At 48.9% G+C, this 13,995-nt stretch overlaps 1 protein-coding gene across 2 annotated transcripts; it reads right to left on the minus strand.

Annotated features, from left to right (window-relative positions):
• Window positions 1–2,201: 2,201 nt before the first annotated feature.
• On the minus strand, window positions 2,202–12,256 carry CTDSP1 (CTD small phosphatase 1). Of its 2 annotated transcripts, none has more exons than XM_069075151.1 (7): window positions 12,047–12,256; window positions 8,586–8,734; window positions 6,823–6,906; window positions 6,490–6,546; window positions 5,436–5,528; window positions 4,749–4,934; window positions 2,202–4,467 (listed from the first exon to the last, which is right to left on the minus strand). In XM_069075151.1, exons 1-7 carry the CDS (start codon window positions 12,111–12,113, stop codon window positions 4,339–4,341), a joined length of 765 nt encoding a protein of 254 aa, XP_068931252.1. In that variant the 5' UTR covers window positions 12,114–12,256; the 3' UTR covers window positions 2,202–4,338. The 2 variants fall into 2 exon arrangements, with proteins under 2 accessions (XP_068931252.1, XP_068931251.1); XM_069075150.1 differs by having other exon boundaries at window positions 6,805–6,906; window positions 12,047–12,254.
• Between the last annotated feature and the right edge of the window lie 1,739 nt (window positions 12,257–13,995).

Consider the following 13,995-nt stretch of genomic DNA (forward strand, 5'->3'; position numbering starts at 1 on the left):
TCGTTCTCAAGAAGTCCAATGACATCACAAGTGTAAATGTCAATAGGAAGGACTACATGAGCTGAGGGGTAATTTATAAGAAGTTCCTAGTTCATGTCAAGTCCAGAGATGAGTGTTCTGGGTTCCATCGCTTCTAGTCCGCTGGCACTGGAGAAAGGGGCAGGTTGGGTCCCACATCTTGCATTTCTGTTTTCTGGATGGTCAAAATGTACAACACCTAATGACCAAGTCCCTCCTCCCCTGCCCCTCCTGGCCTCTCTTCTGCAAGAGGGCTTTCTTGATCCATCCCAATATTAGTGCCTTCTCTCTGAGATGATTTCCCGTTTATCCTGACTATACCGTTCATAGATGCTTCGGATTTTGTCTCCCTCAGATTTCGAGCTCCCAAAGGGGAGTGGCTGGTTTTGCTTGTCATTGCCATTGACACTTGGCAAATCATGTAGCGTCTCTGGGCCTCCAGACTTGCCTAAGGTCACAGAGGTAGCAGGTGACCAGGATCCAGATTCCAAAACAGGCTTCTTTGTAATCCCACAGTAGCACTAGATCAGGGATGGGGAACTTGCGACCTCAAGGCCATCTGTGGCTCTCTAGGTCCTTAAGTGCAGCCCTTTGACTGAGTCTAAACTTCACAGAGGCCACAGATTCCCCACCCCTGAACTAGGTAATAGCTGAGGCCCCTTCAGGCTCTAAATTCTAGGACTCACTTCTTCAATATTCTAAGGCTGCTCATCCCATTGTGGGGTAGTCCCACAACTAACAAGTTTTTCCTTAGCATTTGAGAAAATGCACCTCCTGGCCACTTACAGAGGTAGACGACTGACTGGGAGCCTGTATGCAGATGCTGCTTTTGCCGATGGCTTTTTATGACTTTTCCTTCTAAATCTTTGTTGCAAAGGGATGGCTCACTGGGTGGGGAGACCTATGTAGGTGATACAAAAGAAATAAAAAAGGATATTAATAAAAACAGGATAAAAATACTTAACTTAAGAAGTCCTTCCGTGTATGGAGGCCCCCCACGGGCCCTAGTTCTGTTAAATGACAACCCTGCTGATGCTAGCAGAGAGGGCGCATGGTCCCTCTCCCTCCCTTCAGTCCTCCAAGTTAGAAGGGTTTCTACAGGCAGGTGCTCACCTGACTGACCTCAGGCTTGGTGTGCCAGCTCCAAGGAGCAATGGAGGGGATTCAGCTGCTCCCATTGGAAGCCAGTAAGAAAGGAAAAGCAGGGGACCCCGGAGGTCAGTCTGATTCCCAGGAATCCAAAAAACACACATCAGAATCTGAATCTTAGAGCTGGCTAAAGTTTCAGGCGCCAGCTAACCCAGCCTAGGCGGAATTCCCCTTACCATCCGATGAGGGATCACCCAGCCTTTGCTGGCACATTTTTTTTTCCAGACACTGGGCCCCAAACGGTCCCTTTACCACTCTACTCACTGTCCCTCAATAGATCTGAAGGCAAACAGAACTAAATTTAACCTTTCGCAGTTCAGCCTTTCAAATACTTGAGGACAACTATCACGGATCCCCCCACCCCTCCCTCAGAAACTTCTCTGTTTCCCATAGAGCCCCAGTTCCACCATCCTTGTGGTCATAGAGCTGGTCTGACCCTGAGAGCAAAGGGGTGGTGGCAGAGGTGATGAGAACAATAATAGCTAGAATTTATATACACTTCAAGGGTGACAAAATGCTTTACAAATTTTGCCTGTTGTCCGTTGAAAGTCATGTCTTTCTTAGTGCAGGTCAAGACCATATTAGCTTTTCTTGTTTGCTGTGTAACACTGTCAACTCATATTAAGCTTGCAGTTCACTAGAAATCCCAGATTTTCTTCAGAGAAGCTGCTTTCTAACCACGTCTTACCCATCTAACACTTAGGAATTTGATTGCTTGATCCCAAGTTTAAGATTTTACATTGACCACTATTAAATTTCATCTTACTCAATTCAGTTTAAAGTTCTACCACATCACTAATTCCTTTCCAGGTTATGGGAGCCTGGTTTCTTTTGGGGGTGGGGAGAATGACTGATGTTGAGTGAGTGCATCTTCAGAGACCAACCTGCACCCACACATTCTAAGAAATACACAGTATTAGTCACAAGCTTCCAGACTCAATTTCTTGCATATAACACCCTGGTCAGGACCTCACCCCTAATCCACTCTCTCCCCTCTCCCACCCTTCCCCCCAAAAAGCACACACAAAAACTGATTGGGAAGGATCTGGTTTTCTCTTTATCGATTGAGGAACTCCCATCATACCAGGGTCCCACAAAAGGCACTTATATGGAGCTCTATCCTACACCAACCCTGCCCAATCTTCCCTGCTCACCACTCTAGCTCCTTAAGAAGAATAAGAAAACACTCTGATATGTATTGCCACTCTGACTCCCTCTTGGCACTGGAAAAGGCCTTTGGGTCTGTCTTAGAACCAAGGAGATAAGGGTGGGGAGGGGGCACAGGTTCTGAATTTCCTGGGAGCGACCCCAATGAGCAAACATGGAGGAGTTAGGGAGAAGGGCTATATGGCTTAGGCTGGCACTAGGAAAAAAGTTTGGTCTGGTCACCAAAACTTGACATCCTAACAGCCCTGTGGGGAAACTTTGGAACCAGGAGTCTGCTGGGAGACAGAGATCATCCCTGGGCATAAGGGGGATTCCCATGTAGTCACCTTAAGCCAGACCCAAAGCAAGGGGCATATGGAGAGTGGACAGATAAAAGCAGGCATTCAGTTGTACTGAGTTGAGGGATGAACTGCTCCCTCTGCCTCCCAACCCCATGTGGATGCTTGGAAAGGGAGACAGGATATCCCAGAGGCTCTCAACTCTAGCCCACTGGGGGGCTGCAGCCAAATTAGCCACCTGAGAACATGGGGAAACTAAGGCTGCACCAGACTCACCTCCAGGACTGGTGGGGCCAGAGCAGCAGGGGAGCAGGGGGATGAGGGACTGGCATCCCCAAGTCTCACTTGCTCCGTTCAGGAAATAAGCAATTTAAAAAATGTAAAAATCCTTTCCCATCCCACCCTCCCTCACTCTTCAGGTCCTAGGCCTAGAAGAGATAGAAGGAGTGACTTCCCACCCTTCCATCCTCCCTGCCCCTTTCCTCTAAAAGTCTATATACACATATACATATTTATATGGCACAATGGGGGCTGGGAGCCCTGGTCCCCAGCCCCTTCTCCCTCCCCTCCCCCAGACCCCACCTGGGGTATGAAATGGCCGCTTCATTTGGCCTGGGACATTCATGGTTAAGGCAGATGTGATAAAAAGGAGGGGTGGGGGGGGGGAGGGAGGAAGAGCTAGGGGAGGATGGGCCTCCCAGGCCTGAGAATGTTACATCACTGAGGGGATTCCCATATTTGCCCCCCTAGCCTAGGGGTCAGAGGCAATATCTGTGGGTCATTTTCAGGTCAAGGGCAGTAGGCCCTTCGACATGCCTCAGTTTCCCCATATGTAGTAGCTATCCTCTCCCTTTTAAGTGGCACTAATTGAAAAAAATCATTTTAGAGGGGAAAGTGTGGAAATTTCCCCAGAGGGACATAGAATCAAATATCCCCTCCCATCCTTCTCGACTGAACTGTTTCTAGGGAGAAACCTGCTTTGGGGACATATCCTATATTCTTCCTTATCACCCCCCAACTTCTGGGGAGGAAGGGCTCTGAACAAGGCACTTTGCATCTAATATTGCCTACCAAGAAAGGCAGGCTGGGATCAGGGTGGGAGTGGCAGTTCAGGGGGTTGAGGCACTGGGTCACAGAAAGCTGAAACACAAAAACCGTTCCCCTCTACTCCCCTTCCCCACCTCCCTAAGAAGGGTCCCAACATTTGGCAGTAGAGAAACTCAGCAACACTGGAAGAGAGGAAAGAGAACAGAAGGATTAGGGGTCCCCACCTCCAACCTTAACCCCCCTCCCAAGTCCCATTTCTGGAGCAGGAGAGTGTCTAAGGCACTGATGCTTGGTTACTAAAGGACCCAGCCAGACGTGGAAGGCATTGGACAGAGGAGGTGAAGCCTGAGGTCATCTTCAGTCTTGTTTCCTTTGTCTCTCTGATCACCCTCATCCACTCCTCCCATTTTGGATCTGGTGAGGTGCACTGGGCTGGCTGGTGGCAGTGGTAAGGGGAGAGTCCTTCCCCATGGCACTGAATTTAAAAATTGATTTGTTTCTTAAAAAAAAAAAAGGAAGGAAGAGGGTGACAGGAAGTCCAAGTGTGAAGAGGGGGGATCGGCTTCCATGATGCTGAGGTGGGGGCTCAGGGGTGGAGTGCCTGGCCAGACTAGCTCTGTGAGGCAAGCAGCGGGCCTAGGAGCCAGGAGACCAGGAGGGGCACCAGCCCCACCCCCCACTAGCTCTCAGTCCTATGTTGTTTGAGCACCGAGTAGACGTCGTCAACACGGCTCAGCCGTTCAAAGAAAGGAAGGAGGTCCTGTAGCTCTGTGTCACCCATGTTGTCAAACCACGAGGCCACTGGGACCTAAGGAGAAGGATGGGGACCATGGAGAAGGGTGAAGGCTACTGCTGGGTTCCCGTTCCATTGTCCCAGTCCCACAGGGATAACAATTCCATGTCACCCTGTCTTAAGATGGTTCCTTGAGAGGTCCGTCCAGAGCAGGGAGTGGGAAGGTACACTGGCCTCTCTTCCTCAACCCTGCTAATCTCCGAATCCTTCATCCCTCCTTTGGCCTACTACTCCGCCCAGTCCCAAACTCCAGGAGTCTATCTCCCCTTCCCAGCTATCCCTCCTACTCAACTCACAGCATTGTCTGGGTGGAAGACATAGGATGCTGGAGAATTGTCCAGGATGAGTACCCTCCGAAGGTCCCGGCCCAGACGACTCAAGTCTTTGACGTAGTTCCCTCGGTGGAAGACACAGGACTCTCGAAAGAGCCGGGCCCGAAAAGACCCCCACTTGTCCAAAAGGTCAGCAACAGGGTCTGCATACTGGGGGGCGGGAAGGGGGCGGCAGAAATGGATTGTGTGTTGGATTTGGTATAGGGAAGACCTGAGGTTGGAATCCAGCCTCAGCTACTAACTAGCTGTGGACAAATTAAATAATAACAAATGATACTGTTAAATAATAACACCATCTGTCTCACAGGGTTGTTGGAAGATCAAAGGAGATAACATGTAAAGTGCTTTGCAAACTTTGAGATGTTATAGAAATGCTAGCTATTATTACTGTGAAGTATTGGGATTATAGTAGGAGGGCTTGAAGGGGAAGTCAGGCCCTCCTTAGGACACTGGCATCTTTACCTTGGCCCAACAAGTGGTGAAGACAGATGGGGATCCTAGTGAAGGGAACTCAGGAGAGAAGTCCTAACTCTCATACCCACCCACTCACCTCATAGGAAAAGCAGGAGGGAGGAAGGAATGGAGGCCTGTCCAGGTGGCTGCCCTACACATCGAGGGAAAGGGGAGTGGGTTATGAAGGCTGGGGCTCACCTTGGCCAGGCTAGCTGTGAAGAGCACACATTCAAACAGCTCCCCCATCCGCTGCAGGAACTCATCCACATGGGGTCGCTTCAGCACATAGACCTGGGGGCAGGGTCAGTGAGGGGACTGGCCTGGCTGAGAAGGGGAAGACTGGCCAGCCACCCTCCCACAGAAAGTGCCGGTGGAGAAGCCCAGAAACGCTAGCTGATCCGAAGGCCTAGGGACCGAACTCTCCTATTCCCCACACCCCGCACTGCCACCATAACTAACTGCCTGACCCTACCTATCTAATGGGAGGAATGAGCCTTGGGTCACATTCAGATTGCTAGGGGAAAAGCCTATAGGGGTGACAGGGGGACAGGACAGGGTACTCTAGGACCCTCCTCACCCCAAGTGATGCTGGATACCGACCCCCGAACCAAGTAATGGAGAACAGGCTGAAGAGAAAACAGCCTATCCTGGATTACTTGAAACGGGTCCCGGCCACAGGGTGGGGTGAGAGGGAGGGCAGAGGGACTTGGGAGAAGAGGAAAGAGCAAAAGGTCCCAGACTTTCTCAATGGAGCCAAAATAAGAAACTAGCTAATTAGCTGTTTGACCTTGGACCAAATCACTTCCTTCCCCATTCTGGGGCTCAATTTCACAATCTGTAAAATGAGATGGTTGGACTAGATCAAACATTCTAACCTTTACTACGTATGGTGAAGTTTACAGATCCTTTCTTATAATCATGTTTTTAAATCCGTGAAACAAAACTCACAGGATTTCAAAGGACTTTAATATTTAATAAAAAATTTTAATATTTAGATAATTTGAAATTATCAAAATAGCAAAAAAGTTTATGGACTCCCCCACCCCAGACGCTATTATACCTAAGGCTCCTTCCAGCTCTAACATTCTGAGGTTCTAAGAGTGTAGGGAAAAGAGAGAATAGTGGGAAGTGGAGAGATCCTGGAGTCTGGCAGCCTCAGAAACTCAAAGAAAACCTGAGTGCACTTGGCTCTTCCCTGCCTTCTTACCCTTCTGCTCATCCCCCACCTCCCACTCCTCCCATATCCACTCACCTGGTGAACCATTCCATCAATCTCTACAGGGATGATGAAGTCTGCATTGTTCACGGGCTATGGGAGATGAAAAAAGGCTGTGGCTAATTGACCAAGTGACCGAGCTCTAGCTGTGGGGCTGAGGCACACTTCCAGCCCCTCCCTCTGAGACTGGGGGAGAGGGAGGGAGGGGGGGGGGGGGGGGGGGGGGGGGGGGGGAAGAGGGGGAGGAAGAGGGGGAGGGAGGATGGAATGAGGAGCACCAGACCCAGGACCTTAGAGGGTGGTGGGAAAGATCATGCTGGGGCTGGGAGGATCCCAAGGTCAGAATCCAACCTTAAATGAACTGTGTACCAAGGTCTCATCCAGGTCGATAACCACACAGATTTTGCCCAAGTCCTGGGCTTTGGCCTCAGGAAGTAGATATTTAGCTGGTGCCTGTAGGAAAACAAAGGGGGTCAGGTAACAGGATGGATGACTACCAAGAGACAACAGGATAACTCGATGTCCCCAAATGTCTCTTCTCCTATGCTTCAATCCTAGCTTCCTTTTTTTATTGTTTGTTTTTTTGGAAGCAATGGGAGTTAAGTGACTTACCTAGAGTCACACAGCTAGTAAATGTCTGACACCAGATTGGAATTCAGATCCTTCAAGGCCAGTGCTCTATCCACTTCTCCCACCTAGCTGCCCCTCAATCCTTACTTCCTTTTTTTTTTTCTTTTTGGAGGGGGTAAGGTAGGGCAATTGGGGTTGTGACTTGCCCAAGGTCTAGTTTTGTGTTAAGTGTCTGAGGCTGGATTTGAACTCGGATCCTCCTGACTCCAGAGCCGGTGCTCTATTCATTACAACACCTAGCCACCCCTCAATCCCTACTTCCTAAAGAACACTTCTTCAGCAGTGCCCTCCTCAGGAGAGCACAGTGCAAAGTGTCCTAGGTGGGAATCAGAAGCCCAGGATTCTGGTCTTGGCTCTGATACTCACTCCCTAAGAGCTGGCAGCAAATGTTCTCACCTGTCCTCAGTTTCCTCATCTGTAAAATACACATTTATTTGCCCTCTCTTGTCTTCCAGGGCTTCTGGAAGGACAAAATGCTTAGCAACAACAACAATAATAAACACCAACATTTGCAAAGTACTAGAAGGTTCGAGATAGAACGTTTGTTAATCCATCTGATGTTCACGATGAGGTGGTTTTGGCATAACAGACAGAAAGCTGACCTTCCAAGAGTATGGAACACCTGGGCTCAAATGACTGCCTCAGTCACCCAGTGACTGAGTGCTCGATATCCCAGCGCTTAGGAAAATCTCTAGGATGAGACATGGAAGAGAAAGGGCCATCACACATCACTAGAAGGGCTCTCCTCTGTTGGGAGTCCTAGTGCCAAGGAGGTCACAGGTCCAGTCCCTGTCCTCCATCCTGTGAGACAGGAATGGACATTATTTTTCCATTTTGCAGAAGAGGAAAACTGAGGCTCCAGTAAGTGATAAATGCCTCCCCCACTTAAATGCACCCGTTAAATACGTGAGGTGGGACACCTAGCCACCATCCACTCTGCCATGTTAAAGTTGGGGCAAGGCACTCAATGTTTATGGAGTTGAACGGAATTCTAAGAAAGCAATTTGAAGAGTTGAGAGCAGTATACAGGTTCCAGAAAGTATTACTCTAATGATTAACTCAGGGGCTCACATGATCAGGAAGCCCAGGTTAAAATGGCAGCTCTAATGCTTCCTAGTTGTGTGACTCTAGGAAAGACATCTGACCTCTCTGGGCCTCAGTTTCCTCATCTGTAAAATGGGGATAGTTAGCACCTATATGCCCTACCCTCCTCAGATTTTTGTAAAGAAAGCCTGCTGGGGCACATCTATGGTAGGTGGCCCAGTGGATAGAACACTCTGGAGTCAGAAGGATCTGAATTCAAATTCAGTCTCTGATATTTACTAGCTCTGTGACCCTTAACCCCAACTGCCTTGAAAAAAGAAAAATAGAAAGCAAGTGTGCTGGGAACCTTAAAAGGTCACCTAAATGTGAGGGATTTGTTCATTAATAATGTGTGGGTGGTGATAGAGATGACAATAATTATGCTGCCCCTTGAGGGGGAACCCTGACAGTTCACTGACCTTGGGAACAGTCCCATTCTCCTCCACCAGCAGGGGGGCATTATTGTTAATGGGTACAGGCTCAGCGTCCTCGTGACACAAGCAGCAAAACAGAGAGTGGAAGATTCCTCTGCTCCGGGGTTTCTTTGAAGGTGATGATGGCTGGTCACCTGCGGAGGCCAAAGATGATTTATCAGACTGGCCCGGGTAACTGAAGGACCAAGATCCACACTCAGCCCAAGCCCTTGGCAAGATCTGAGCATAGAAAAAGCCAGGATGCCCAGGGAGAACCTACGGTCAAACCAGGCAGAATGAGAAAGGCAGCCTGAAGAACCCAGTGGAATGAGTCAGGAGGTCTGAGTTCAAATTCTGGTTCCATCCCTCATACTATTAGTGTGGTCAAGTCATTTAACTTTCCTTTGCATATATAAAATGGGCTCAATGACCTCTGAGGTCTCTGCCAGCTCCAAATCTAGGTTCCTATGAATCTAAAACCCTCCAAAGAGCCACACTTGGACCTGAGCCACAAGTCAGCTAACCTTGGGGCATTCCCAAAGATGTGAAGCTCCCAGCTGTCTCCTCTCTACTGAAGCCCTACTCCTGGCTGCCAAGGAGGGGATAAGGCACTCAGACAGCCACCAAACTGGAGGGGACAGTTGCCAGTCAAACATTTCCTCAGCCAGACTTGGGGCTGCATCTTTCACACTCACTCTGTGGGGTCCCCCTAAGGGGGAATCAAAACAGGTCAGGACATAGAATGACTTCAAAAATTGTGCCAATGGAGAATTCAGCTTAGTAGGAACCAATGCATAGTGTTACAACAATGGACAACATGACCCCAGTAATATAAAGTTAAACAACTTTGAAAGACATGTCAATCTTAAGGGAGAAATGGTGAGGCATGTCCAGGGCTGTTTAGAAGCTAGGGAGTAGTTGTAGGTGTGCAGAATGAGACATTTGTCAGATACCAACAATGGGATTTTTTTGGGGGAGGGGGAAGGGATGGCAAGGCAATTGGGATTAAGTAGCTTGCCCAAGGTCGAACAGCTAGTAAGGATTTTTTTTTTTTTACTGACTAGGTTTATGGTTTAAAAGAGAGAGCTTGGGGATGAGGGTGGGGGAGTGAGATACTAAAAGAAAGGAAAGAGTCAGTAAAACATTCAAAGCAAAAAAAGTTCAGAAGGGGACACAGGGCAATTTTATTACGACCTTCTTAAGTTTAAGATACATTTTTTTTAAATGAACATAAGAGGTACATGATTCATACACAATCCTCATTCACTGGTGTATACTGAAATGCTTGTGTTTTGTGGTGCCTTAAGCTTGGGAGAAAAAAAAAACAAAAACAAATTTAAAGGGGATAAATCAAGGTGTCAGAAACAGGGGTTTTTGCCCCTAAAACTGGCTGACCCCAGAGAAATAACATTATGTCACAAGATCACAGGATTTGAAGTTAGAAGGGACCTAAAAACCCTCAAATAAAAATCTAAATTCCTAATTTAAAAAATTATTCTGAACTTAAATATTAGAAAAGGGCAAAAAACAAAAAAGATTATATTTGAAACTGTGAGTCTCCATTTCACTGCCTTTTAAAAAAGTATATAACACATTCTACACATTACTTTGTACTCTGCTCCCCTCTGAACATCCTTTTGTTCTCATAGAATTAAAAAAGTTACCATGACCCTCTGTTTTTTGGCATCACTTTTGCTAATCTTCTCTACAATCCCACCTCCCCTTTAAACCGAGGAGAAAAAGCCAAGTCTTTGCTTGTAACAAGAAGCAGAGTCCATCCAAAATGGATTAACAAAGTTGCCAGGTCCAAAAATCTACGGCTCTACACCCAATATCAATCACCTCTGTCTTAATTTTACAGATGAAGAGAGCGTTCTGCCCAAATACCACATAGTTGGTAAACAGTAAAGTGAGAATTTGAACTCAGATCTGCGTTCTCTGTCCTATCCTGGGACAGGCGTTTTCTCCATTGGGACACAGAAATGTCCAGCTGGAAATCTCAGACACAGGGACAGAGATCTCTCTCTTTCTTTCTCTCTCTCTCTCTCTCTCTCTCTCACACACACACACACACACACCCACACACACACCCACACCCTGCTCGAGCGCCTTGGACGTGGACCCTTAGATCGAGGGGCCCCCGGCAGTCTGCTGACAGTATCCTGGCTATGACCTCCCACCAACTCCCTTCCTGCCTTCTAACTCCTCCCTTTGGAAATTAGGGTTCAATGTCCACAGCGCCAGCTGGCACAGGGGGGAGTCAGGAGAACAGTCAGACACTGGTGAGCCTATGCTCCGTCCCACACCATCTGGACTGACACGTCCCAGTCCCTGTACCCTCACACTCCCCTCCCCTTAGGCCCCAAGCAGCTCTAACCTCCTGCCCGCCCCCCCCCTCCCCCAGCTCACCGAACTTTGGGGGGCTGGGGGTCTACCCGCCCCTGCAGTTGGATAATAAGGAAGTTAGGTTAACCACCGTAGCACACGCGATAACGTCAATTTCAATCCAGTTGGGAGAGCCAGTCTGTGTATGGAGCTCCCACTTCGACGCTATGTGAGCCTAGAAGGGTGCTCAAAGCAAGCCTGCTGGGGAGTGATAGAAAGCTGGGGGTGGGGTCGGGGTTTGCAAACAAGTGACGTTCCTCTGGTGTGTGCCGCGTATGCTCAGATAGGGCATCCCCCCCACCCCAAATGTGCAAACACACGCCTAGATTTCTGACTGCCTGATCCCTCCCCCTCTTCATCCCCCCTTGCTAGGGTGCTATGAAATCTGCTCCAAGCTGAGCTGGGTGGCCCTAAGAAGTGGCCGTCCTTGGAATCAATGCTTTCAAGCTCGACTCAAGAAGTGGGGGGAAGGAGTGGAGCGGAGCAACCCCCTCCCCACTCCACCCTGGCCCATTCTTAGATGAGCAAAGTACGGTCCCCTCCTCACTCCCCGAACCCACAGCATACACCCCCTTTTTGTCACCACCCCAACCTGACACCCGGCTTGGGAGGGGGTGGAGTCTGAGTGGCTTTGATTCGCCCCCTTTGAACCCCCAAACTGCAATCCCCCCCAGGCTCAGCCCGTTACTTCCTAGGTTCAGTTCCCAGACTCCCGGGGTGGGGGTGGGGTGACACGGAAGAAGACCTAGTTGCCTCAGCCTCCCCCCTCCCCCGCCCCGTATCCCCTTGCCACCTTCCACTTGCCAGCCTCAGTTTCCCCACTCTGGCTCAGCGAGAGCGCCAAAGGAGCGAAACCCCGCCCCACGTCCCCGGAGCTGGCAGTTCAAACTCCCTTCTCCAAGGGTGCTTTGAGATCGTCCAGGAGAGATGGGACGGGGAGCGAAGGCGAGTGAGCGGCCCCTTGGCGTCCGACCGACCAGTGCACCCCTTCCCCTTCTCCCCTCCCCCAGCTCTGCACACTTCCCTCCTCCAACCTTGCACCCCCCTTCCCTCCCCTCCCCCAGCTCCGCCGGCCCAACTACCTTTCCCCCGCAGCGGGCTCCGCGCCTCTTCCTTGCTAATCTGAGTGATGACGGCCGAGCTGTCCATGGGGCCAGGCGGGCTTGGGCCGAACTCAGCCCCCGGCGCCCGGCCCCCCCCCCCGCCCGGGGCGGGAAGGGGGGGCGGGGGGGGGGGGGGGAGGGGAGGGGGGAGGGATCCCCAGGAAATGTGGAGGGGGGGGGGGGGGGGGGGGGGGGGAGGGAGAAAAAAAGGGGGGGGGGGGGAGGGGGCGCGGAGGAAACTTTGTTACAACATGGAGTTTCCTCCCCGCGAGGCGGATACAAACATGGAACCCGGGCGCCGTTTCAAGGTTCCCCCTTAAAAGGGCGATGACTTCCGAGTAACCAGGACTCCAGATTCAGGCTTCCTCCCTCTTTTGGGGAGGTAGTTCCACCCCTGACTGAGTTTAGAAGCGGAATTTAATAATTATTTGTGCTTCAGCCAAATCAAATTCAACCAGCTCGGGGTTGGGCCCAAAGTACCGAAGATAATCTTACTATTACTTTCTTTACTCTGTTTACAAAGCATTTCTCACTACCCAAACTCCTCCCCCACCCCTCGGGTCGAAATTGTTATTCCCATTTTCCTGATAAGGAAACTGAGACCCAGATTGGCCCAAGGGCACACAGTAAAATTTAACGGTGAAGATTAGAACCTAAATTTTCTTCGTCCTAGAAGGTGCAGGAGTGCTCCAAGCCTATCGAACCTAAAGATGGTTGGATTTGGAGTAGAAATGTTTTTCAACTTCCTTTCAGGAAGGCGGAGACCCAGATATTAGACACTCAAACCACACTATTCAATACATTGATTTGACATATAATACATGAATAAGTATCATATTGCTTGTGGTCGAGGGGCTGGAGGGAGTACGGAACTCAAAATTTTTTTTAAGTTTAAAAAAAGAATAAAATTAATAGAATTAGTAAAATATAATACACGGTGTTAAATTGTGGTAGTGTTGATACTACCAGTATTCACCATCGTGCAGCCCCAAGGGCTTCCCTAACTTCCAAGAAATGTCCAAAATGCTGTTAATTAATAATGAACATCTGTTCATGTAATAAAAAATTAATAATAATCAATGATAATAAATCAATAATAACTCGCATTTACATGTTACTTTACAATGCTTTCCACCAGCGTAGAGTGTTCAAAATTTGAGAGTCTATCTCAATGCCCAGTTGCCTTAGGAAGTCTATAAGTCTTGTGTCCTGTGGATTATATCTTTTTGTTCAGTCATTTTTTCAGTCGTGTCCCATTCTTTGTGATTCCATTTGCCAAGATTCTGGAGAGGCTTGCATTTTCTTCTCCAGTTCATTTTACAAATGGGGAAACCGAGGTAAACAGGGTTAAGTGTCTTGTCCAGGGTCACAAAGCCAGTAAGTGTCTTAGGTGGGATTTGAACTCAGGAGAATGAGTCTTCCTGTCTCCAGGCCCCGAATTCTATGCACTATGGCGCCACCGAGTTGCACTCTACATATCTACTACTAGTTTTTATCTCGAGTTCTAGATTTCTAATTGTCTCTATTTAATAGAGACCACCTCTGGTTGTTGTTTTTGTTTGATCTTTTTAATTAGCGTCAGACTCTTCCTGACCCCATCTGAGGTTTTCTTGGCAAAGACACTGGAGTGGTTTGCCATTTCCTTCTCCAGCCTATTTTACAAATGAGAGAGAAGTGACTTGTCCAGGGTCACACAGCTAGTAAGTGTCTGAGGCTAGATTTGAACTCAGGTCTTTCTCCATTCTATCTACTGCACCACCTAACTGCCGTAGATTATATTTTATTGGTTCCTTGCTCCCTGGAGAGCTTCTTCTGTACCTTGATCTGAAAGTAAAGGGAACTCTGGGAGGCATTAGCTATGGGGGCTTCCTGGGACATTTACCTTGGATGAAGCCCGCAGGGATGGGGCAGGGGAGATTTGTAGGGAA

Source organism: Petaurus breviceps, unplaced genomic scaffold (genome assembly GCF_028583685.1).
Source record: "Petaurus breviceps papuanus isolate PSGF00001 unplaced genomic scaffold, PetGlider_PUasm1.0 90903, whole genome shotgun sequence".
Classification (NCBI taxonomy): Eukaryota; Metazoa; Chordata; class Mammalia; order Diprotodontia; family Petauridae; genus Petaurus; species Petaurus breviceps.